At 46.8% G+C, this 25,425-nt stretch overlaps 1 protein-coding gene across 1 annotated transcript in view; it reads right to left on the bottom strand.

Moving 5' to 3' along the window:
- Positions 1 to 6,011: 6,011 nt before the first annotated feature.
- Positions 6,012 to 25,425, bottom strand: part of FITM1 (fat storage inducing transmembrane protein 1) — a 33,276-nt gene continuing 13,862 nt past the window's right edge. Inside the window, exon 2 of the mRNA XM_063913638.1 lies at positions 6,012 to 6,893. Within this exon, the coding sequence (XP_063769708.1) occupies positions 6,275 to 6,893 (619 nt within the window). The 3' untranslated portion in view covers positions 6,012 to 6,274. The remainder of the gene's footprint in view (positions 6,894 to 25,425) is intronic.

The following is a 25,425-nucleotide window of genomic DNA, read 5'->3' as shown; positions in this document are numbered from 1 at the left end:
GGTATCTCTCCTGTGGTGGCTACAGAGTGCTTACCTTCTATAGGGCCGCAGATTCGGCATTCAGGACTGGGTTCTGGTGACCACGGACGCGAGCCTCCGAGGTTGGGGAGCAGTCACACAGGGAAGAAACTTCCAAGGACTTTGGACAAGTGAAGAGACTTGTCTTCACATCAACGTCCTGGAGCTGTGGGCCATATACAACGCCCTTCGTCAAGCGGAGACCTTACTTCGCGACCTACCGGTTCTGATTCAGTCAGACAACATCACCGCAGTGGCTCATGTAAACCGCCAAGGCGGCACAAGGAGCAGAGTGGCAATGGCGGAAGCCACCAGGATTCTTCGCTGGGTGAAAAATCATGTAAGCGCACTGTCAGCAGTGTTCATTCCGGGAGTGGACAACTGGGAAGCAGACTTCCTCAGCAGGCACGACCTGCATCCAGGAGAGTGGGGACTTCATCAGGAAGTCTTCGCACAGATTGCAAGTCAGTGGGGACTACCCCAGATAGACATGATGGCGTCCCGCCTCAACAAAAAGCTACAGAGGTATTGTGCCAGGTCAAGAGACCCTCAGGCGGTAGCGGTGGACGCCCTAGTGACACCGTGGGTGTTCCAGTCGGTTTATGTGTTTCCTCCTCTTCCTCTCATCCCAAAGGTGTTGAGAATAATAAGAAAAAGAGGAGTACAGACAATTCTCATTGTTCCAGATTGGCCGCGAAGGGCCTGGTATCCGGATCTGCAGGAGATGCTCACAGAAGATCCGTGGCCTCTTCCTCAAGGGCAGGACCAGTTGCAACAGGGGCCCTGTCTGTTCCAAGACTTACCATGGCTGCGTTTGACGGCATGGCGGTTGAACGCCGGATCCTAGCGGAAAAGGGCATTCCGGATTAGGTCATTCCTACTCTGATAAAGGCTAGGAAGGACGTGACGGCTAAACATTATCACCGTATATGGCGAAAGTATGTTTCTTGGTGTGAGGCCAGGAATGCTCCTACGGAAGAATTCCATCTGGGCCGTTTCCATCACTTCCTACAGACTGGAGTGAATTTGGGCCTAAAATTAGGCTCCATTAAGGTTCGGATTTCGGCCTTATCCATTTTCTTTCAAAAGGAATTAGCTTCTCTCCCAGAAGTACAGACTTTTGTGAAGGGAGTGCTGCATATTCAGCCTCCTTTTGTACCTCCGGTAGCGCCTTGGGACCTTAATGTGGTGTTGAGTTTCCTTAAGTCGCACTGGTTTGAACCACTTGAAACGGTGGAGTTAAAATATCTCACTTGGAAGGTGGTCATATTTGTTAGCCTTGGCTTCGGCTAGGCGAGTGTCGGAATTGGCGGCTTTGTCTCATAAAAGCCCCTATCTTGTTTTCCATATGGATAGAGCGGAATTGCGGACCCGTCCTCAATTTTTGCCTAAGGCGGTGTCATCTTTTCATATGTACCAACCTATTGTGGTGCCTGTGGCTACGCGAGACTTGGAGGATTCCGAGTCCCTTGATGTGGTCAGGGCTTTGAAAATTTACGTGGCCAGAACGGCTAGAGTCAGAAAAACAGAAGCACTGTTTGTCCTGTATGCAGCCAACAAGGTTGGCGCTCCTGCTTCAAAGCAGACTATTGCTCGCTGGATCTGTAACTCGATTCAGCAGGCTCATTCTACGGCTGGATTGCCGTTACCAAAATCGGTCAAGGCCCATTCCACTAGGAAGGTGGGCTCTTCTTAGGCGGCTGCCCGAGGGGTCTCGGCACTACAGCTGTGCCGAGCGGCTACTTGGTCGGGTTCAAACACCTTTGCAAAATTCTATAAGTTTGATACCCTGGCTGAGGAGGACCTCCTGTTTGCTCAATCCGTGCTGCAGAGTCATCCGCACTCTCCCGCCCGTTTGGGAGCTTTGGTATAATCCCCATGGTCCTTACGGAGTCCCCAGCATCCTCTAGGACGTAAGAGAAAATAAGATTTTAAACCTACCGGTAAATCTTTTTCTCGTAGTCCGTAGAGGATGCTGGGCGCCCGTCCCAAGTGCGGACTACTTCTGCAAGACTTGTATATAGTTTTGCTTAATAAAGGGTTATGTTATAGTTTCATCGGTCTCGGACTGATGCTATGTTGTTTTCATACTGTTGACTGGTTAGTATATCACAAGTTATACGGTGTGAATGGTGTGGGCTGGTGTGAATCTTGCCCTTGGATTAACAAAAATCCTTTCCTCGTACTGTCCGTCTCCTCTGGGCACAGTTTCTCTAGCTGAGGTCTGGAGGAGGGGCATAGAGGCAGGAGCCAGTGCACACCCATACCTAAAGTTCTTTCTTAAAGTGCCCATGTCTCCTGCGGAGCCCGTCTATCCCCATGGTCCTTACGGAGTCCCCAGCATCCTCTACGGACTACGAGAAAAAGATTTACCGGTAGGTTTAAAATCTTATTTTTGGCTCGCACTGTGTGCTATAATGTGAATTTCGGCTCATTCTGTGTGCTATAATGTGAATTTCGGCTCATACCGGGTGCTATAATGTGAATTTTGGTTCATAACGGGTGCTATAATGTGAATTTCGTCTCATACCTTGTGGTATAATGTGAATATTGGCTCATACTGTGTGGTATAATGTGAAAGAGGCACCAGTACTAGATAGTATAAGGGTCCTACTATTGTGGTGCATAATTTGAATAGGGGGTATATGGTGTGGTAAACTACACTGAAGGACACGCCCCTTTTGAGTGACCACGCCCCCTTTTCCGGAGCACGAGCGCCCTTAATTACAACCTTCACTTTTCCATACCCCCACTTAAAAATTTCCACTTCAACCACTGGTTGTGTGTATTTTAATAGAGAATGATGTACCCTTGTATGTTGTTATAATATTAATTATATTTGTAAGAGCATAGACTAAGAAGTAGGAGGAGTCAGGAATAGTAAGGGGAGGAGTCGCCAAGGTGGGCCTGTGTGCTTCAAAAATGCCATGGCCCATTTTTAGTCCTAGTCCGCCCCTGCCTCCACTTATATTGTAGGCCCCAAGGCAAAGGTTTGAAAGGACCCCTATGTATCTACTACTGGTGAAAAATGAACATGTAACTGTGGCAGGGAAGGTGGGCCCCTCTCAGCTCTGTGCCACGTAGCAGCTGCTCTCCCTGCACCTATGGTAGCTATGCCATTGGGGAGGGGTGAAAAGGTAAGAAGCGGAAAAAGGTAGAATCAGGAGAAGGGGCAGGACGAGAGGAGAATTGTGAGAAGCATATGAAAAAGTCGGTAGTGGGGGCAAATGGTAGAAGACTGTCGGGAATACATACAGTATAATAAATACTGAAATACATGCATCATTTTTAAATCTATCTCTTTCTATCTCTTTTTTTTTCCAGTTTAAGGTAACATGCTGTCACAGAGATGGACCAGACAAGGACCATAGATGGTCACGGTTTGTGGTGAAACACCTACCAGTGAAAAAGTTGGTAGTAGGGGCAAATGGTAGAAGACTGTCGGGAATACATATAATAAGAGACAGACTGGGACAGATAGGAAAGAGATAGACACCAACACAGATGGGAGAGCTTAGAGGCTGGCACAGAAGAGGGAAGGAGAGAGACTGCACAGTTGAAGGTCAGGGAGGCTTGCACAGATGGGAAAGTGTAGAGTCTGGTGCAGGCCGGGAATGTTGGAGAAATTGGTGCAGGAGGGAGAGGCATACCCCGACAGAGTAAGGGCAGAAGCTTGCACAAATAAGGGATGGGCAGAGATGTTGGCACAGACAGGGGAAGCGCAGAAAGGTTGGCAGGTGCAGTTTAAGAGAGGAGAGGACCCGTGTGCAGGCTGTTTATGGACCCCCTCCTCTCTGGCAGTGCTATAGACTGGCTTTGTGCCAGAGTCTACTGCACATGCGCAAGTCTTTGGTACCAACTTGTTCCAGGGGGGCATCTCTACTGCACCGGCCGCATTTTTCTTTATCTTGTACAGTCCGAGGAAGGACGGACAAATTGGCACAGATGGCGAAGTGGACAAAGAATGCCACTGTCATGAGAAAGTAGTAGAAAAATGACAGGAAGATGTAGACATACTTACCATACTTACTTTGTCTTGATTGAATTATATTACTGAAATACATGCATCATTTTTAAATCTATACTTACAAGTGAATTAAAGCCTATGGAATCTTTGTGGTAGGTTTTTTTTTTTTTATCAGCCAAAGTTAACATGATTGCTGTCACAGAGATGGATCAGAGAAGGACCATAGCTTGTCACTGTTTGTGGTGAAACACCTCAAAACAAAAACACCATTAAAGCAGCATTCAATTTCCACAGTCTCATAATGTACAGTATTACGCAGAGGCTTTGCAAAGTCTCTCTCAGCTATAATTTCACTGTAATATCCCCCCTCCCCCTACTTTTCCTGCTTCTGCCATCATATGAAAGCATCCAAGAGCCTGTATCTGAGTACTAGACTGAATATGGGCCTGATTCAGAGATAGATGCAGCTGCTGTATGAAAATATGCTAATGCTGCATGAGGCGTCTTCTGTTAATAGATGCTGCTTGTGTGTTCTGCTGCTGCGTCCGGAGATCGGATCACCACTTCTCTGGAATTCCCTAACTCTCCCCCTCAGACTCTCCACAAAACTTCAAACGGGCTCTCAAGACCCACTTCTTCACCAAACCCAGCCAAATCTCATCCTAACCTCTGTTCCACGATCTCTATGTACCCCGTCTGTGTCACCCCTGTCTGTCTACCCCTCCCCTTTAGAATGTAAGCTCTCACGAGCAGGGCCCTCTTCCCTCATGTGCTTATCATTTGTCTTACTTTAATAATCTTCAACTCCACCAAATCCAGCAGTCTTCTGCCACCTGATACTTATTCCAGTGTCATCTGCTGATGTAACTATGTTTATTTACCCTGTACTTGTCCTATACTGTCATCAACTGTAAGTTGCTGTTTTCCTGTTTGATTATTTATGTACTCTGTAATTGGGCGCTGCGGAACCCTTGTGGCGCCATATAAATAAAGGATAATAATAATAATCACTCTGTGTGAACGTCGGCCATCTGAGTAACCGTCAGGTTACATAGGAGGGCCAGGGGAATTTACGCTGCAGAGGCCAGTAAATCGGAGTCAGAAGACGCAGACACTGTCCTCAGCACTCCCACAAAATGTTTTGGGAAAAGCTTCCTGTCGGCGCCCCCTCCCCAACGTCAGATGGCAGCAGTCTGCCAATCAGGCTGCAGTGTTCGGGGCACTTAATCTGACGTCACAGGACTTATTCTGCATAGGCACAGTACAGGTTCAGCTATCATCGGACATGTACGTCAACTATCGGTTTGCATACATCTTTGAATTAGCCCCTTTGACTGGCAACCATAATTATATTCCCACCAGAGATATTTTGTAAAGGAGATAATGACTCGTATGAGCATAGCTAAGAAACAATGGAGGTTATTCAGTACGTATTGCAGAAAAAAGCAGAATCTGCAATCCTTTCTTTCGCATGCTGGGGGCCGCTCATCGCAGGGCAAGGCCGCCCAGCATGCAGATTGGCCTGCCCAGAGGCTGTGACCTCAACCGCAGTATAATTGCGGTCGCAGCAACCGTGGAAGACCCCCTGCAGCTAGGCTGCATATACAGCAGGGCCGGGGCCATTTTTTACATCGGAGCAGCTGCATGCCCCCGTAATGCTCCATCGCCACCCCGCCCACCTCTGCCTGTCATTCAGGCAGAGGTGTTCGCAGCCAATGCATTCAGATTGCATTGGCTGGTCGCGCACAAGCAGGACGGGACCTACGCGTGCGCATTGGCACCGAGAACGGGGTTATTACGGTCGTAGTGATGCGACCAGAATAACCCCCAATATCTGCAGATTTTGCTATTAAAAGAAAAACATCCATGTGGGATTGCTGTTTTCAACATTTCTGTGATCTTTTCCTGCCATGTACAGTACTCGTAATTTCTTTGTTTTGTTATTAAGAATATCTCGTCAACCACTATGACTCGTGGGATGAACTCTTGTCTTGATGTGGTTAACTATATATCAAAGTGACACTGGTTTTTGCATAAAATTATTTATTATGAATACAGATATAGATATATAGATACAGATACCAGGTGGGGATGCGATACCATTATTTGTGGGAATGGAGAAGATAATTGCATTATTTTGAATTTGGTTAGCATGTGTATATGATAGAGTCCAGGTACTGCTTAAAAATGAATAGTAAATATTGCATTTGTCATTAGTTTTCATGAGGAAAATCTCAGCTGGTCATGGACCAGGAGTGGGGAAATGCCATGTAAAATGTCAGTTCTTTCTCAATCCAGCTTATTTCTGGTTGCTGTCACTCTAGGAAACATTCCATAACCAGGTGGTCCAGGTGAATAGCATTTACGGTACCAGCCGCGATAGGTAAGGTGCCAGCACAGGGTCCCCGTTGCTGCACCAATCACACTCTGTGTATAGCTAGGGGCATAAAGTGCGGTGCACAACAAAAGCATATTGTACAGTCCCAGAAGACTGGCATTCAGCAAGAATACTAAATGCAGGGCAGTGCCAGCTGGGTAGCCCCTTCGCAGATAGCGTACAAACACAGATAGCTCTTCTGCCAGAGATAAGCTGCATAAGGTGAGGGTAAAAGTTTGGGGAGAAATATGATAACCCTGCCATTGGTGCCCTTCTGCTTGACAGCTTTGTCTATTTTCCAGACGAGGTAGAAGCAGTGTGCCCGGTGGCATTGGCTGGTGACAGGAACCAGTAAGATCCTCCAATAGCTTGAAAAGGTAGGGAAAACCTTGGCACAGAGCTGTACTTACTCCCAGCCTTGTCAGATGCATAAGACAGAGTAGTGGACGACCAGTAGGTACCAAAGACACCAGCAAAACAAATCCACAGAGGAGCAGAAACGTCCAACCGCAGGAGCAATGCACGAACTTCCTGTGGAGAGAAGGGAGTTAGAGTGTATGCTGCTTGGGATAAGAGGGACAGATATGTACAAGCTCTTGGAGGGATGAAAGTGCAAACATGCAGGGACCTAGAGGATAGAATTGCTTGATCTATGCAAGAAACATTCTTTCCTAAATATCTTGAAAGGGACAGTAGCCTGTGACAAAACAACTGTAAAGTGTCTTTATCTTAAAAGGGAGCTGCAGAGTTTAATATGATACACAAAAGTTCATTCCTGATTTGGATATATAGCATTGTGGGGCCTATTTGTCAATTAATATTTTCTGAGTATATCCATACCTCTCAACATGACCCTCTCCAGGAGGGACAGAATGCTCTGCTCCTGGACTTCCCTCTTAATTTATGATTGCCATCACCTGTGCTGAAACACCTTTCTTATCCATTCACCTGTTCAAAACAGGTGATGGCAATCATAAATGAAGAGAAAAGTCCAGAATTAGAACATTCTGTCCCTCCTGGAGAGGGTCATGTTGGGAGGTATGGTATATTCCGTAAATATTCATTGATAAATAGGCCCCCTTAAGTAAATAATAAGTATTCCCTAAATGTATCCCCCATTTTTCATCTCAAAAGCAGCACTTACAAGCAAATTAGTAGAATTTTTTTTAAATCTTGCCTAAAGTTATATAACATTAACATCTAACCATCAGCGTGACCTTTCACCTGGAACAAACTCCAAACTTAACTTTTCTATTGCCATCACCTGGGCTAAGTTAAATAATTGGTGCTTAAAAACACCAACGTTGTCAATGGATTAATTAACCCCAGGTACTATTTGCTGTTTTCACCACTGTGCTGGTTTGCTCCTTTACGATGTACTGTGTTTTTTGTTTTGTTTTTGGGGGGAAGGGGGGTGTTTGTTGCTACAGTTCACTTTTTTAAACTATAAATTAAAAATTAAGTCCAGGTAAGCAGAAAGTTGAGTAGCATGCTGTACAATATAGGGGCTGTAATGTTAGTCTTAATAGTTCTGTCCCTCCTGGAGAGGGTCATGTTGGGAGGCATGGACTGTTTATTTTTTAGCATTACTATAATTTCTCTACATCTACCAAATGAAAACAGTTGAAGGTTAACCCAGAGTTTCCCAAACTCTGCCATTACAGTCCGGTTTTAAAGTTGGGTACACACTAGACCAGGCCTGGCCATCCTGTGGCTCTCCAGCTGTTGTGAAACTACAAGTCCCAACATGCCTTGCCACAGTTTTGCTATGAGGTAATGCTAAAACTGTGGCAGGGTATGCTGGGATGTGTAGTTTTACAGCAGCTGGAGAGCCACAGGTTGGCCAGGCCTGCACTAGACGATGTGCAAATGACACAATGTTCATCCCAATTTCCCTTCATCCCCAGAACAAACTATATAGGGGCTAATTCAGATGTGGTTGGAGTAGCTATCACTGCTGCTTCCTGTATGGTAAAGCAGTAGGAGGCATCTATTACAAGCAGACGCCTCCTGCTGCAGTAGTGATCCAACCTGAATCTTAGGACACAGGCATCGGATCATTCACTCACCATGGGGAGGCGTACAACACCCTTGGGAATGCGCAAGCCACTCATTGCAGAGACCAAGAAATCTCAGTGAATCCACAGAGTTCCTTGGCTTCCTCCCTCCCCTTAAATGGCAGAGACACACCTCTGTTTTGGGAAACGGAGATGGTCGCCGTCCCCTCCCAGCCACCCAAATGGCAGCAAACTGGCAATCACTGATAATCAGTACTTTGCGACACACACAAAAAACTTCAACCACATCTGAATAACCCCTGCATACACACTGTGCCCTAATCTATTCCCTACCACATGTATTTGCAACAAATTAACATATATTCATGACCTTTAAAAAAAAAAACTCAATATGCTAGCTATAAACATTACAGAAACATGGCTCACACAATCAGACAATGCCTCCCCTTCAGCACTGTCACATGGTGGGCTCCACTTCACACCAAACACACTGGCCTGGTAACAGTGAAGGAGGTGGGGTTGGAATATTACTGTCTAAATCTTACACACACACAGGTTTACCACCTGTTCCTTCGCTCGCATTTACATCATTTGAAGTACATTCTGTTAGGACTTTCACCATTTCTATCGCCCACCTGGGCAACCTACAAAGGTTCTGGAAGATTTTTCTGCTTGGCTCGCTCGATTTTTATCCTCTGACATCTCCACCATCATTATGGGCGATTTCAATATCTCTATTGACAGTCCACAGTCTCTCTATGCCTCCAAACTAACCTCCTCTCCTGGCCTCTCCCAATCAACTGACTCCCCTACTCATCAGGAGAGCCATTGCCTTGATCTTGTATTCACCAGACTATGCTCTGTTTATGAACTCACTAATACCCCTTTTACACTCACAAAAATATCCTGGGATATTGCACATGAACACGCATCATCCCGGGATTTTGCTCAGTGTGAAAGGGTACAGGGACAATTTCCCGGGACGAGCATCCCGGGATTTCATCCCAGGTCTCGACCAGGGTTGAATCCGGGACCGTCCCGGGAAGCTGTGTAGTGTGAAAGGGCCCATCCCGGGATTCACTACCCGGGACTGTTAAAAGGCCTCGGATTGGAGCTTTCTTGGGCTCAGAAAAGATGATGTCATCTTTCAGAGCCCAGGGGAGCGTCCTGGAAGCGTGGGAGCAAGGCAGCATGGCGACCTGGACAGACCAGGAGTTGAGAGAGCTGCTCAGCATTAGGGGAGAGGAGGAAATAATGAGGCAGATCACAGGCACAGTGAAAGATGCAGTCATTTATAAAAACATATCCAAGATGCTTAAAGCCAGAGGAATTATCCGTACACAACAGCAAGTTTTAAACACAATGAAGACTCTGAAAAAGCAGTTCTTGAAGGTGCATAACAACAACCGTAAAAAGTGCGGGGTTGGCCATTTCTAATGACATACACATGCATTTGCAGGGATATACCGGGATCAGTGTAAATGGGGCTGTCCCGGGTCGATCCCAGGTCTTAGTGTCCCGGGAGTGACCTGGCTGTGTGAGTGTAAAAGGGGTATAACACATCTTTCCCTGCTCTCCTCCATTACTTCAAACTCAATGTCCCTGAAGTCTGCCAAGCCTCCTCTAACCCGCAGAAATATTAACACTATTGATTTTCAACAACTATCTACCTCACTGCAACCACTGCTCTCACCGATTTCTACATTCACCTCTCCTGAGACTGTTGTATCACACCTTAACCAAACTCTAGAAACAGCACTCGATGAAGTGGCTCTGGCTGCCCATCACATTCCACATAGACTTAGATGTCAAATGTGGCACTCTAAATACACAAGACACCTACAAAAATGCTCACGTAAAGTAGAACGCCAATAGCGTCTCGTAGTTCATGTGACTTCCTCACCTATAAGACCATGTACCACTCTTATCGTAATGCTCTGCACAGTGCCAAAGAAACATATTTCGAGTCTCTCATCTCTGCTCAAGCCTCTAACCCCAAGCGACTTTTTAATACATTTAAATCACTTCTTGTCCCTCCCTCACCCAATCCACCAGCCACACAGTGCGCAAGATCTTGCTTCCTATTTCAAGGACAAGATTGATAAGATCCAAAATGAAATGGTATGCTCTTCCACAGCCACTGACCTACTCAATTCTCTTCCTGAACCCTCTAACACCTTCTCTTCCTTTGATCCCACAAATGAAGATGAAGTATCTGCACTCTTCTCATCTACCTACTCTACCTATCCCCTTGACTCTATTCCCTCACAAATTAGTAAAGCTCTGTCTGTTGTGCTCATCCCAACCTTAACTAAAATCTGTAATCTCTCTCTGTCTACTGGTATCTTTCCTTCTCTGTACAAGCATGCAGTGATTACTCCCATTCTGAAAAACAAAATTCTGACCCTAACGCTCTCTCAAACTACCGTCCCATCTCTCAGCTCCCATGTCTCTCCAAGCTACTTGAGAGACTTGCCTACACTCGCCTCACACACTTTCTTAACTCACACAGCTTTCTGGACCCATTTAAGTCAGGATTTCGTGCCCAACACTCCACAGAGACAGCATTGACTAAGGTAGTGAATGATTTGGTCACTGTTAAATCTAAAGGACATTACTCACTACTTATTCTCCTTGACCTCTCTGCTGCTTTTGACACTGTTGACCACTCTCTTCTCATACAAACACTACAATCCCTAGGTCTTCAGGACACAGCCCTTTCTTGGTTCTTATCCTACTTATCTAATCGCTCCTTCAGTGTTCGTTTCTCTGATTCCACCTCCTCTTCGCTACCTCTCTCAGTTGGAGTACCACAAGGCTCAGTCTTAGGTCCTCTGCTTTTCTCTATCTATACTACATCTTTTGGCAAACTAATCAACTCTTTCGGATTTCAGTATCATCCGTATGCAGATGATACTATGCAGATGATACTCAAATCTACCTTTCCTCCCCAGATTTGTCACCATCTGTATTGGGCCGTGTCACTGAATGCCTTTCTGCCATTTCATCTTAGATGACATCTCGCCACCTTAAACTTAATATTTCCAAAACAGAATTAATTATATTTCCACCGGCCAATAGTAGTTACCAACCTGATATCTCTATCACTGTTGATAACTCAGCAATCATCCGTACCCCACAAGATCGCTGCCTAGGTGTCATTCTTGACTCTGAACTGTCCTTTGTTCCCCACATTCAATCTGTCTCAAGATCATGTTACATACATCTAAGAAACATATCCAAAATATGACCATATCTTACACAAGACACAGCATAAACTCTCATTATCGCATTGATTATTGTAATAGCCTCCTGACTGGTCTTCCCAAACATAGGTTCTCACCACTACAATCCATTTTGAATGCAGCTGCAAGGCTACAATAATCTTCCTCGCTAGACGTTCATCGTCTGCAGATCCGCTCTGTCCCTCCATTGGTTACCGGTATTCTACCGTATTAAATATAAAATACTTTTACTTACATACAAGGTTATTAACCAAACTACACCAACATACATCTCTTCACTCATCTCAAAATATCTCCCTACCCAACCTCTCCGCTCTGCACAAGATCTGCGTCTCTCATCCACACATATTTCTTGTTCACACTCAAAATTACAGGACTTTATCCAGGCTTCAACCACTCTGTGGAATGCCCTCCCACACACAAAAAGACTCACCTCTAGTCTCCAAACCTTTAAACGTTCCCTGAAAACTCAGCTCTTCAGACAAGCCTATAAAATTCCAGACCCACCCACATAACCTTCAGTGCTTCCCTATCTAATAACATCCTCTCTGTACAGTACATAAAAACTCACATATCTGGTCTTTCTTTACTCTCACACCCTCCTGACACTTAGCCAACCTTGCTGGGTGATCATATCATACAACCCATTAAGGACCTAGCAATCTGGTGGACCATTATGCAATAGGTAGCATCTATCCTTGTGTATCAATGCCTACTTCCCTATAGATTGTAAACTTGAGAGCAGGGCCCTCCTACCTCTATGTCTGTTTGGTTTTACCCAGTTTTGTTCTATTACTGTTGTTCTAATTGTAAAGCGCAACGGAATATGCTGCACTATATAAGAAACTGTTAATAAATAAATGTATACGCACAGACTTTCACCCTAGGAATCATTTTTGTTGGGAGCCAATTAACCTACCAGTAAATTTTTGGATTGGTGGAGGAGACTGGAGTACCCAGAGGAAATCCCAGGCAAGCACAGGAAGAATATTCAAACTCCACACAGTTAAGACCATGGTGGGAATCTAACCCATGACCTCAGTGCTGCGAGGCATTAATGCTAACCATTACACCGATGCCCGATTGGGTGTAATCACTTGACAATTTGAACAAAATCTTTAAGGATATCTTCAGAAAGATGTAATGAATGACGCATGGGACCACACGATACAGTGTACACACTAGATCACAGGTTCTCAAACTCGGTCCTCAGGACCCCACACAGTGCATGTTTTGCAGGTCTCCTCACAGAATCACAAGTGAAATCATTTGCTCCACCTGTGGACCTTTTAAAATGTGTCAGTGAATAATTAATACACCTGTGCACTTGCTGGGTTACCTGCAAAACATGCACTGTGTGGGGTCCTGAGGACCAAGTTTGAGAACCACTGCACTAGATGATGTGAACTGATTGTCGTTCCAATTTGTCTCAAAATGACAAATCGTCCAATATATCGTCTAGTGTCCAAAGCTTAAGGATATCCATGTTTGAGTCCAGGTGCTTAAATTAACTTGACTGAGGTACTAATTAAGTCATCTGTGCTCAAGTCTAGATATCCTTAAAACCTGGACTGTAATGTCAGAGTTTAGGACACTGTACCCCAAATGGTGCATTGAGGACCTGCTATTCTCTTGTAGTGCTCTATCACACAAGCAATTTATAGTGCCCAGGTTTCCACCCAACACACAATGATTTCTGAAGTAATGAAATGCTTATATATTGTGTCATTAAAGTGAATGGAGAAAATTGTTCTCCTGTCACTCTAGAAAAGTGGTATTTTGGCCATATTCTGCATGCCGTCATTCAACAGCTGACACACTTCTCCATTCATAGCTGTATCACAATTTTCTGGACAGAAAACAGCAGAATTATTAAATGCCCATATGATATTGGATTAGCTCTGAAATTGTTTATTAAAAAGTTCAGTTTTTAACATCTGTTTCCACAGTGTACAACCTAGAGGACATATTGTTAGAGCATACACTATGAGGAGATGCTGTCAAAAAGTCACTATGAAACGGCAATATTGTGGATGCTGGGGGTTATTCAGAGTTGGTCGCAGATTTTGCTATTTTAGCAAAATCTGCGACCACTAAAATCACATGGTGGGGGCCGCCCAGCACATGGCAAGGCTGCCCAGCATGGGTTGTGCCGGCCCATGATGTGATCACAATTCAATTGTGATCACATTGCAAAAACCTCAAATAGAGGTTGACGCCTGCCTACGCCGCATGGCTGTGTCGGCAGGGGCACTGCCACCATGTTTCCGATCACAGGAAACGTAGGCAATGTCATCCGCCGGCCCCGAAAACTGCCATGACATGCCTGCATTTCCCGCTACATTCCCCGCAAAGCCGGGTAGCCGCCCATCGCCTGTAAATGATTCAAACGCATCCTTCTGGGATCATGCTAGCACGCTCAATGTGGCCATTTCACGAGTGCAGATTGCTGAAAAACATCTGTTTGCGATTTTCGCCTGTCAGCGACATGGTCTGAATAAGGCCCACTATTCAGAAATGCTTTCGTTTCTATGGCAGGCATTCCCAATGTCGGTTCTCAAGGCACACTTCAGTTATTTTGGATTTAATCATATGTGCTGAAACCCTGATATCACTCTACCCGGCAGACTTAGTGTGCCTTGAGGACTGAGGGGCAGATGTATGAACTGTTTTACTGGGTAAAAACGGTAACTGCGCACGCTAATTGCTGCAGTTACCGTACCTCCTGATGTATGATTGTGGATTGTGGTATTTTTTTCGTGCTGTGCTATGGGCCCTTCCCCTTTTTGCCATCGCCACCCTCTTGCCGCCGCCGGCGGGACTTACCTAATGTATGAATGGCTTTTCTGGATCTGCGCTTCGTCTTCTGCAGTCTTCGACTTCGCCGTTTGTTTGCATGCGGTGCGGCTCCCTAATCTCGGTTTTTCTTCCGGCGGCCATGTTTTTTTGTAATCTTTTTAATAAAGTTATTTGTATCACGTGACCGCTGTGGGAAATATAATGTGTAGATGGCATCCCTGCACTCAATACGCATGAGCCAGGACAGAGACGCGAGAAGAGCTGGGACACACCACCGGTGCATGCACATGAGATCTGTGGGGTGGAGAAAAAAACGGAGCTCCTAGATCACCAGAGGGCTGCAACATCGAACGCCGTTAACGGGTGGTCTTCAGTATGCCGAATGTCGCCCGTTAACGGCTCAAGGTAGCATAATACATTTGGACGATACTGGTGCCGGGTTCACAGCGATAATGCGGTGAAGCGGGACCTAGGATTTAACCATCGAAAAGGGAACTTTAATACATCTACCCCTTAGTTTGGGAATGTGTGTTGCATGGTGACATGAGCACATATTTGCATCTCACATGTAAAGCCATGGTGCCCATATGGCAGTGTTCCTTCTGGAGGGAAAAATTGGATGGATTTAAACCACCAGCTTTAAATGTGTCCTTGAAATGGGGATGGTATCAGGACCCCGGCACTTGGGATGCCAGTGGTCAGAATACCAACGGCGGCATCCCGACACATACTAGGTAACTACGCTGGTGCTTTACCCTAATCTTCCCCGGCAGCACACAAAATGGAAAGCTGCTCAATCAGATTGTAATGTCACTCAGGTGCTAAAAGGGAGGGGTAATTCTGTGTAGGAAAAAACTGTGTTCCCTAATGCACACCGAGTGAGCCAAATCTTAACCCCCCTTCTTAGTGCCTAACCCTCCCTCTTCACAGCCTAACCCTAACCTTCCCCCCGCCGCCTAAACCGAACCTCTCTGTCCCCCACCCACAGCCTAATCCTTTGAAGATCTACTATGTGACCTGAAAAACATGAACTGTTGGAGGTCCTTAAGGAACGAGTTTGGTAACCACTGCTCTAGAAAGACAACACTGTGATATGGTAATCACCCAGTAATTTGATTTTACCTATATTTTCACCCAAATAGTATAAATCTATTATTTAATAATCAATTGAGCTAATGAGAAGCTGTACTAAAAATACAATTAAGTGATTATACAAACCCACACTAGTGGTATCCACCACAAATATACACAGAAGCCGACAGGCTATATAGGAAACTTTTTATTAATCTTCCGTAATCTCCTATTTTTTTTATTTACTATTCCTACATATTTTAGATTAGATTATTATAAAAAGGAGAGTTATGGTAGACTTACCATTGTTAACTCTTTCTGCGAGGTACATTGAGTTCCACAGGGCAACATCGGGGTGTAGAGTGGATCTGGATCCAGAGGCACCAACAGGCAAAGCTTAAGCTGTACCAGGATGCATAGGGGCCTCCTCTATAACCCCACCTCCAGGCACTGAGAGCTCAGTTTTGATAACCAGTCCAATGCAGGAGCAGGCAAGAGAGAAGGCAGATGTTAGTCACATAAGAACACATTCTCACGACAGGAGAAGGTAACCAGTGGCTAATGCCATACAAACCCAAAGAAGCTAGGTGTGTCAGGGTTGGCGCCCTGTGGAACCCAACGTACCTCGCAGAAAGAGAGTTCACAATGGTAAGTCTACCATAACTCTCCTTTTCTGCAGCAGGTTACATTGTTTTCCACAGAGAAACATCAGAAATTTCCTAAAGCAGTTCCTCAAGTGAGGGGATGCGCCTTAGCGGATGTGAGAATCCGGCGTCCAAAGAAAGCATCCTGGGAGGCAAAGGTATCAAAGGCACAGAACCTAAGAAACGTGATCACAGAGGACCACGTAGCTGCCATGCACAATTGTTCTGCCGATGCGCGACGGCGGACTGCCCAAGAAGGTCCAACAGACTGGGTAGAATGGGCCGTAATCGAAGCTGGAGCTAGAAGACCAGCTTGTTCGTAAGCATGTGCAATCACCTTTCTAATCCATCTGGCCAACGCTTGCTTATTTGCAGGCCAGCCACATTTGTGGAATCCAAACAGGACAAAGAGGGCATCAAACCATCTAATGCCCACATAGACACAGAGAGACCTAACCACATCCAAAGACTGTATTTTAGCCAAGTCCGAAGAGATAAAGGCCAGGACCACAATCTCTTGGTTCAGGTGAAAAGATGCACTGTAGCGGGTATAAGAACTCGGCATCCAAAGGAAGCATATTGGGAGGCAGAAGTATCAAAGGCATAGATCCTGATGAACTTACACCCTGAGTGAAAGTATGAACGTCAGGAATAGACATAATTTTTCTCTGAAACCACACCAACAAGGCAGATATATGCACCTTGAGGGGAGGCCAGACGAAGGCCCGAAATCTAGGCCTTGTTGCAGAAAAGCCAAAAGCCTAGAAGTACTGAACGAATAGGCATCAATTCTTAGCAGCACACCATGTGAAGTAAGAGTTCCAGACGCTGTAATAAATCCATGCAGAAGCCGGTGTGTGGGCCTTCATCATAGTTTGAATAACTGCCTCGGAGAATCCCTTGGCCCTCAGGAGTGAAGCTTGCAAGAGCCACGCCGTCCAAGCCAGTCTGGCCAGGTCTGGATAGACATAAGGGTCCTGAACGAGGCGGTCTGGGCGTTGAGGAAGTAGAAGATGACGTAGTCGTCACCTTGGTCATCAATACTCCCGCCTCAGAGTACGCTTCTTGAATGTAATAAGAAGTGGTGGTAATATGAGACAGGTATTGTCTGGCAATTTCAGAGATATCCTCGGGCAGCTCTTCCTCTAACGCCTGAACCCACGCCTCAATACTTTTTGCAGCCCTAGAGGCAGCTATAGTGGGTCTATAAATAGCCCCTGTGAGGGAATATACAGATTTCAGGCATCCCTCAACACGCTTATCTGTCGGCTCCCTCAGTGAGGGGACAGTGATGACAGGCAGAGTTGATGACACCACTAGGTGGGTGACATGAGAATCCACCGGTGGCAGAGTTTCCCATTTGTTACACAATTCTGCAGGGAGAGGGTAGCGAGCCAAGGCCCGTTTAGGAATAGGGAAATTCTGCCCTGGATTAGACCAGGGTTCCCGTCTGATGTCCACTAGATGATCAGAATGGGGTAATACAGTTTTAACCACCTTCTGCTTTTTAAACTTATCAGTTTTGTTTGCGACAGTAGTGAAATCCTCCTCATCTGTGATTTGCAAGATATGTTTAAGAGCAACCACCAGGGCAGGGACATCTCTCAATAAGGGAGATTCCTCATCAGTAACACAAGATTCTGTGTCCGACAGGACCGTATGCTCCCTCTCCTCTTTAGATGAGACATCAGAGAAGTTTGTAGACTGCAAGGAGGAAGCAGCCCGCTTAGAGGGACCAGGGGCACGGGAGTGACCTGAGGTAGATTTCTGTCTAACCAGGGACTGGTTTAGTTGTTGCAGTTGGTTAGACAAATTTTCCACCAAGGCGGATTAACCATGGGCACAATTTGTGGGGGTAATGGCAATGGCAGTCCCATAGGGGGCGCCAAGCACTCCACTAGAGTGCCCAGCAGGGTAGTGAATGCTGCCCATGGAGGCTCCTGACTAATGGCAGAGGCTGCGGACTGACTGGGAGGTGCATGACACGCAGTACAGAGACCTTCATGCAATAATTCCCCCTCTGATAAATCCGCGGAGCATGCTCTACATGATGCAGGAGTCATTGCACAATGTAAACAATTGGACTTACACAGTACGATTATATAGCCGGACAAATACAATAACCTGTGAAAAAAAAAAACAGCAGGGTATAATGTGACTGTAACAAAGGAGTAATATACTTATATATGTATATAGATAAACTCTATTGTTTGACCCAAAAGCACCTAGCCCAGGGTACAGAATATAGTGACAGTTATATCTGGGAAACACTGAAAAGTGAAACCACACAGCAGATACAGGCACACAGTCACAAGCAATGCAGAAAGTATTGTAACAATAAAGCTGCACTGGACTTATATATATATATATATATATATATATATATATCACAGCGCGGTCTCAGACCGGAGGATATAGCAGAATACTCGTACAATGGGGGTCATTCTGACCCAATCACATTTCATGTGCGCGATCCGGCCAACGCAGATGTGGCCGGACCGAACAGGGGCGGGCCGCAGTAGCTGCGTGACATCACACGCAGCCGCTGCGGGACGAGGAGTGAATAGCGGGGCGGGATAGCACTGTGCTGGGCGTCCCCCCGCATGTCACTGTGAATGATCGTAGCTGTGCTAAATTTAGCACAGCTACGATCATCTCGGAATAACCCCCAATATACTCTGCAATGTACACCTTTTCTCAACTAACGTCTCTAAGACATGTAGGATACTCAAGTGAATGTAAAGGCTCTGCGCTGTACACAGGCGGCTTTACATGGGAGACCTTGCCCAGCAATCCCAGAGACCTGCTGCTGCTATGCTGTTAAAATGGTGCCCAGAGTCTCTGTGAGGGAATGAGGGAGAGTGAGGCAGCTCCACGGCAGGAAATCTGTAAGGAGACGGTGCCCTGGGCCGGGGCTACAGGTAAAGCGCCACCTCCCTAGGTACTACAGAACCCCATTAAACTGGTGTTAATACACCTGACCTGTGTTCCTGTGCCCTGGTCTAGTGGGGTCCCTGCCCAGTGACGGTGTCCACGCCAGTGCCACATTCCATCTCCCCAGACCGCGGACGGATCATGGTTTAATGGTGGGTCCCGCCTAGGAGACCCTCTTACCTCCTCCCGTAGCAGCCACACGATCCGGGAGAGCAGTCTGCGACCGTGCCTAAATCGGGACGCCTCCGCCGCAGGTACCCGGGAACCAGGCCAACGGGAGTGTGCAGCGCCGCTTGGGAGGTGATGGAGATGCAGCACTGAATGTCACACTGACATACAGTGCTGCCAGCTCAAATAGCAAAGTCAATTTCTTGCAGATGAAAAGCTTTCAGGGCTGCACAACGCAGCCCCCCTGTTCAGTGATCTGCCACTGCAGGCACCAACTCAAAAACTGAGCTCTCAGTGCCTGCAGGCAGGGTTATAGAGGAGGTCCCTATGCATCCTGGGACAGCTAAAACTTTGCCTGTTGGTGCATATGGATCCAGATCCACTCTACACCCCGATGTTTTCCTGTGGAACCAATGTAACCTGCTGCAGAAAAGGAGATTTATGGTAGACTTACCATAGTTAAATCTCTTTCTGCGAGGTACACTGGATTCCACAGAGAATAACATCGGGGTGTAGAGTTGGATCTTGATCCGAGGCACCAACAGGCTAAAGCTTTGACTGTTCCCAGGATTCATTGCACCGCCTCCTCTATATCCCCGCCTCCAGGCACTGGAGCTCAGTTTCGTTAACCAGTCCAATACAGTAGCAGGCAAAAGAGACGGTAGATGTTAGTCACATAGACTAATGCCGTACAAACCCAAAGAAACTAAGTGCGTCAGGGTGGGCGCCCTGTGGAATCCAGTGTACCTCACAGAAAGAGATTTAACTATGGTAAGTCTACCATAAATCTCCTTTTCTGCAGCGGGGTACACTGGTATTCCACAGGGAATAACATCGGGATGTCCTAAAGCAGTTCCTGCACTGTAGCGGGTACAAGAACTCGGCATCCAAAGGACGCATCTTGGGAGAAGAAGTATCAAAGGCATAGAACCTGATGAACTTGTTCACCGAGGGTGGTCCTCGGTGAACAAGTTCATCAGGTTCTATGCCTTTGATACTTCTGCCTCCCAAGATGCGCCATGCACAATTGTTCAGCGGCAAAATGCTCTGAGTGAAAGTATGAACGTCAGGAACAGACGTAGGAATAGTTTGAATAACCGCCTCGGAGAATACCTTGGCCCTCAGGTGTGAAGCTTCAAGAGCCACACCGTCCAAGCCAGTCTGGCCAGGTCCGAATAGACACAAGGGCCCTGAACGAGGAGGTCTGGGTGTTGATGAAGTAGAAGATGGCGCTCTATCGACAAACCCTGCAGGTCTGGGAACCAATGCCGTCTGGGCCATGCTTGAGCAACTAGAAGTAGTATTCCTCTTTCTTGCTTGAACTTCCGTAGAACCCTGGGCAGGAGTGACACTGGAGGGAACACGTAGGGCAGCCGAAAGTTCCATGGAATTCCCAGTGCGTCCACGAATGCTGCTTGAGGATCCCTTGATCCGAAGACCGGAACCTTGTGATTGTATGGAGATGCCATCAGGTCTACATCTGGTAGGCTCCACTTGTCCACTAGGAGTTGAAAGACTTCCGGATGAAGACTCCACTCTCTGGCGTGAATGTCCTGACGACTGAGGAAATACGCTTCCCGGTTGAGGACTCCGGGGATAAACAATACCGATATTACTGGCAGATGGCGTTCCGCCCAACGTAGGATTTTTGATACTTCCAGCATTGCCATGCAGCTTTGAGTGCCGCCTTGATGATTTATGTACGCCACTGTGGTGACGTTGTCTGATTGTACTTGAACAGGCCTGTTCTGTACTAGAAGCAGGGCCAGTGTCAACGCATTGAACACTGCCTGCAATTCCAGAATGTTTAATCGGGAGGAAAGATTCCTCCCTGGTCCACCGACCCTAGAGAGAGTGTTGCTCCAACACCGCACCCCAACCCCGCAGACTGGCATCCGTTGTCAGGAGGACCCAGTTGGAGATCCAGAAGGGACGGCCCCTGCTCAACTGTTGGTCCTGTAGCCACAAGCTCAGTGACAGACGAACCTCCGTAGTCAAGGAGATCATTTGAGACCTGATCCGATGAGGCAGTTCGTCCCACTTGGAAAGGATTAACCTCTGCAGAGGGCAGGAATTAAATTGAGCGTACTCTACCATGTCGAAAGCCGACACCATGAGGCGTAGTACTCGCATCGCCGAGTGTACTGACACCCTTGGGCGAGAGAGGAAATATCTGATCCTGTCCTGAAGTTTCAGGACTTTCTCTGGAGACAGAAACAATCGTTGGCTGTATGTGTCCAGTAGTGTACCCAGGTGCACCATGCTCCGAGCAGGGACCAGCAAGAACTTTTTTCCAGTTGATGAGCCACCCGTGCGCTAGTAGAAATTGGACCGTCAATTCCAGATGACTGAGGAGAACCTCTTGGGAGTTAGCCAGGATCAGCAAGTCGTCCACATACGGCAATGCGCAGGCACGTCGTACGGGTACAAAGCAGATCGTTGCTGGGCGATGGATTTATCCATTCGCACAGCCGATCACAAGAAGATTGACAGGAAGAAGGTGTTTATGGGTGTCAACTGACCGTTTTCATGGAGTGGTTGGAAAAATGCAGGCATGTCCAAGCGTTTGCAGGGCGGGTGTCTGATGTCAGTTCCAGGAACAGACAGGCTGAAGTGATCGCAGCGGCTAAGTTCAGACCTACTCAGAAACTGCACAAACTATTTTTGTAGTGCTCGGCTGCACAGGCGTTCGCACACTTGCAAAGCTAAAATACACTCCTCAGTGGGCAGCGACTATGCGTTTGCACGGCTACAAAATGTAGCTAGCGAGCGATCAACTCGGAATTACCCCGTGTTAGTTAAGAACAAGTGTACTGCTATCTGAATATTTGGTACAAGTATTCTGTGATATACATCCAGTATCTACTGTGCATTGTTATATCTATACTTATACATAGTAATATGTAAATTACTAGTCCAGTGCAGTCTTATTGATTATATGTAATAACATCTGCATTGTACATGTGACTGAGTGTGCCTGTAGCTGTTGTGTGGGATTCCATTCTCCTGTTTCACATATCGCTATCACTATATTCTGTACCATGAGGGGCTAGGTGCGTCAGGGTCCCACATATATAATAAGAATTTACTCACCGGTAATTCTATTTCTCGTAGTCCGTAGTGGATGCTGGGAACTCCGTAAGGACCATGGGGAATAGCGGGCTCCGAAGGAGGCTGGGCACTCTAGAAAGATTTATGACTACCTGGTGTGCACTGGCTCCTCCCACTATGACCCTCCTCCAAGCCTCAGTTAGGACACTGTGCCCGGACGAGCAGACATAATAAGGAAGGATTTAGAATCCCGGGTAAGACTCTTACCAGCCACACCAATCACACCGTACAACTCGTGATACTATATCCAGTTTGACAGTATGAAAACAACTGAGCCTCTCAACAGATGGCTCAACCATAACCCTTTAGTTAACAATAACTATTTACAAGTATTGCAGACAATCCGCACTTGGGATGGGCGCCCAGCATCCACTACGGACTACGAGAAATAGAATTACCGGTGAGTAAATTCTTATTTTCTCTAACGTCCTAGTGGATGCTGGGAACTCCGTAAGGACCATGGGGATTATACCAAAGCTCCCAAACGGGCGGGAGAGTGCGGATGACTCTGTAGCACCGAATGAGAGAACTCCAGGTCCTCCTCAGCCAGGGTATCAAATTTGTAGAATTTTGCAAACGTGTTTGCCCCTGACCAAGTAGCTGCTCGGCAAAGTTGTAAAGCCGAGACCCCTCGGGCAGCCGCCCAAGATGAGCCCACCTTCCTTGTGGAATGGGCATTTACAGATTTTGGCTGTGGTATGCCTGCCACAGAATGTGCAAGCTGAATTGTACTACAAATCCAGCGAGCAATAGACTGCTTAGAAGCAGGAGTACCCAGCTTGTTGGGTGCATACAGGATAAACAGGGAGTCAGATTTTCTGACTCCAGCCGTCCTGGAAACATATATTTTCAGGGCCCTGACAACGTCTAGCAACTTGGAGTCCTCCAATTCACTAGTAGCCGCCGGCACCACAATAGGCTGGTTCAGGTGAAACGCTGACACCACCTTAGGGAGAAATTGGGGACGAGTCCTCAACTCTGCCCTATCCATATGGAAAATCAGATAAGGGCTTTTACATGATAAAGCCGCCAATTCTGACACTCGCCTGGCTGAAGCCAAGGCTAATAACATGACCACTTTCCACGTGAGATATTTCAGATCCACGGTTTTTAGTGGCTCAAACCAATGTGATTTTAAGAAACTCAACATCACGTTGAGATCCCAAGGTGCCACTGGAGGCACAAACGGGGGCTGAATATGCAGCACTCCTTTTACAAACGTCTGAACTTCAGGTACTGAAGCTAGTTCTTTTTGAAAGAAAATCGACAGAGCCGAGATCTGTACTTTAATGGAGCCTAGTTTTAGGCCCATATCCAGTCCTGCTTGCAGGAAATGCAGAAATCGACCTAGTTGAAATTCCTCTGTTGGGGCCTTATTGGCCTCGCACAATGCAACATATTTTCGCCATATGCGGTGATAATGCGTTGCCGTAACATCTTTCCTGGCCTTAATAAGCGTAGGAATGACTTCTTCCGGAATACCCTTTTCCTTTAGGATCCGGTGTTCAACCGCCATGCCGTCAAACGCAGCCGCGGTAAGTCTTGGAACAGACAGGGCCCCTGCAGTATCAGGTCCTGTCTGAGCGGTAGAGGCCACGGGTCCTCTGAGAGCATCTCTTGAAGTTCCGGGTACCACGCTCGTCTTGGCCAATCCGGAACCACGAGAATTGTGCTTACTCCTCGCTTTCTTATTATTCTCAATACCTTTGGAATGAGAGGCAGAGGAGGGAACACATAAACCGACTGGTACACCCACGGTGTCACTAGAGCGTCCACAGCTATCGCCTGAGGGTCCCTTGACCTGGCGCAATATCTTTTTAACTTTTTGTTGAGACGGGACGCCATCATGTCCACCTGTGGTTTTTCCCAACGGTTTACCAGCATCTGGAAGACTTCTGGGTGAAGTCCCCACTCCCCCGGGTGGAGGTCGTGTCTGCTGAGGAAGTCTGCTTCCCAGTTGTCCACTCCCGGAATGAACACTGCTGACAGTGCTAGTACATGATTCTCCGCCCATCGGAGAATTTTTGTGGCTTCTGCCATCGCCATCCTGCTTCTTGTGCCGCCCTGTCGATTTACATGGGCGACTGCCGTGATGTTGTCTGACTGGATCAGCACCGGCTGGTGTAGGAGCAGGGCTTTTGCTCGACTTAGGGCATTGTAGATGGCCCTTAGTTCCAGAATATTTATGTGAAGGGAAGTCTCCTGACTCGACCATAGTCCTTGGAAGTTTCTTCCCTGTATGACTGCCCCCCAGCCTCGAAGGCTGGCATCCGTGGTCACCAGGACCCAGTCCTGTATTCCGAACCTGCGGCCCTCTAGAAGATGGGCACTCTGCAGCCACCACAGTAGAGACACCCTGGTTCTTGGAGACAGGGTTATTAAGCGATGCATCTGAAGATGCGATCTGGACCACTGGTCCAACAGGTCCCACTGAAAGATTCTGGCATGGAACCTGCCGAAGGGAATTGCTTCGTAAGAAGCTACCATCTTTCCCAGGACCCTTGTGCAGCGATGCACTGATACCTGTTTTGGTTTCAGGTTGTCTCTGACTAGAGATGACAACTCCCTGGCTTTCTCCTCCGGGAGAAACACTTTCTTCTGGACTGTATCCAGAATCATACCCAGGAACAGTAGCCGTGTCGTCGGAACCAGCTGTGACTTTGGGATATTCAGAATCCAGCCGTGCTGGTGCAGCACCTCCTGAGATAGTGCTACTCCCACCAACAACTGTTCCTTGGACCTCGCTTTTATTAGGAGATCGTCCAAGTACGGGATAATTAAAACTCCCTTTCTTCGAAGGAGTATCATCATTTCTGCCATAACCTTGGTAAATACCCTCGGTGCCGTGGACAGTCCAAATGGCAGCGTCTGGAATTGGTAATGGCAATCCTGTACCACAAATCTGAGGTACTCCTGGTGAGGATGGTAAATGGGGACATGCAAGTAAGCATCCTTGATGTCCAGGGATACCATGTAATCTCCCTCGTCCAGGCTTGCAATAACCGCCCTGAGCGATTCCATCTTGAACTTGAATTTCTTTATGTACGTGTTCAAGGATTTCAAATTTAGAATG

This window comes from Pseudophryne corroboree, chromosome 1 (assembly GCF_028390025.1).
Source record: "Pseudophryne corroboree isolate aPseCor3 chromosome 1, aPseCor3.hap2, whole genome shotgun sequence".
Classification (NCBI taxonomy): Eukaryota; Metazoa; Chordata; class Amphibia; order Anura; family Myobatrachidae; genus Pseudophryne; species Pseudophryne corroboree.
Note: the sequence above shows the minus strand (reverse complement) of the source record. Positions and strands in the feature narration are given on the sequence as shown.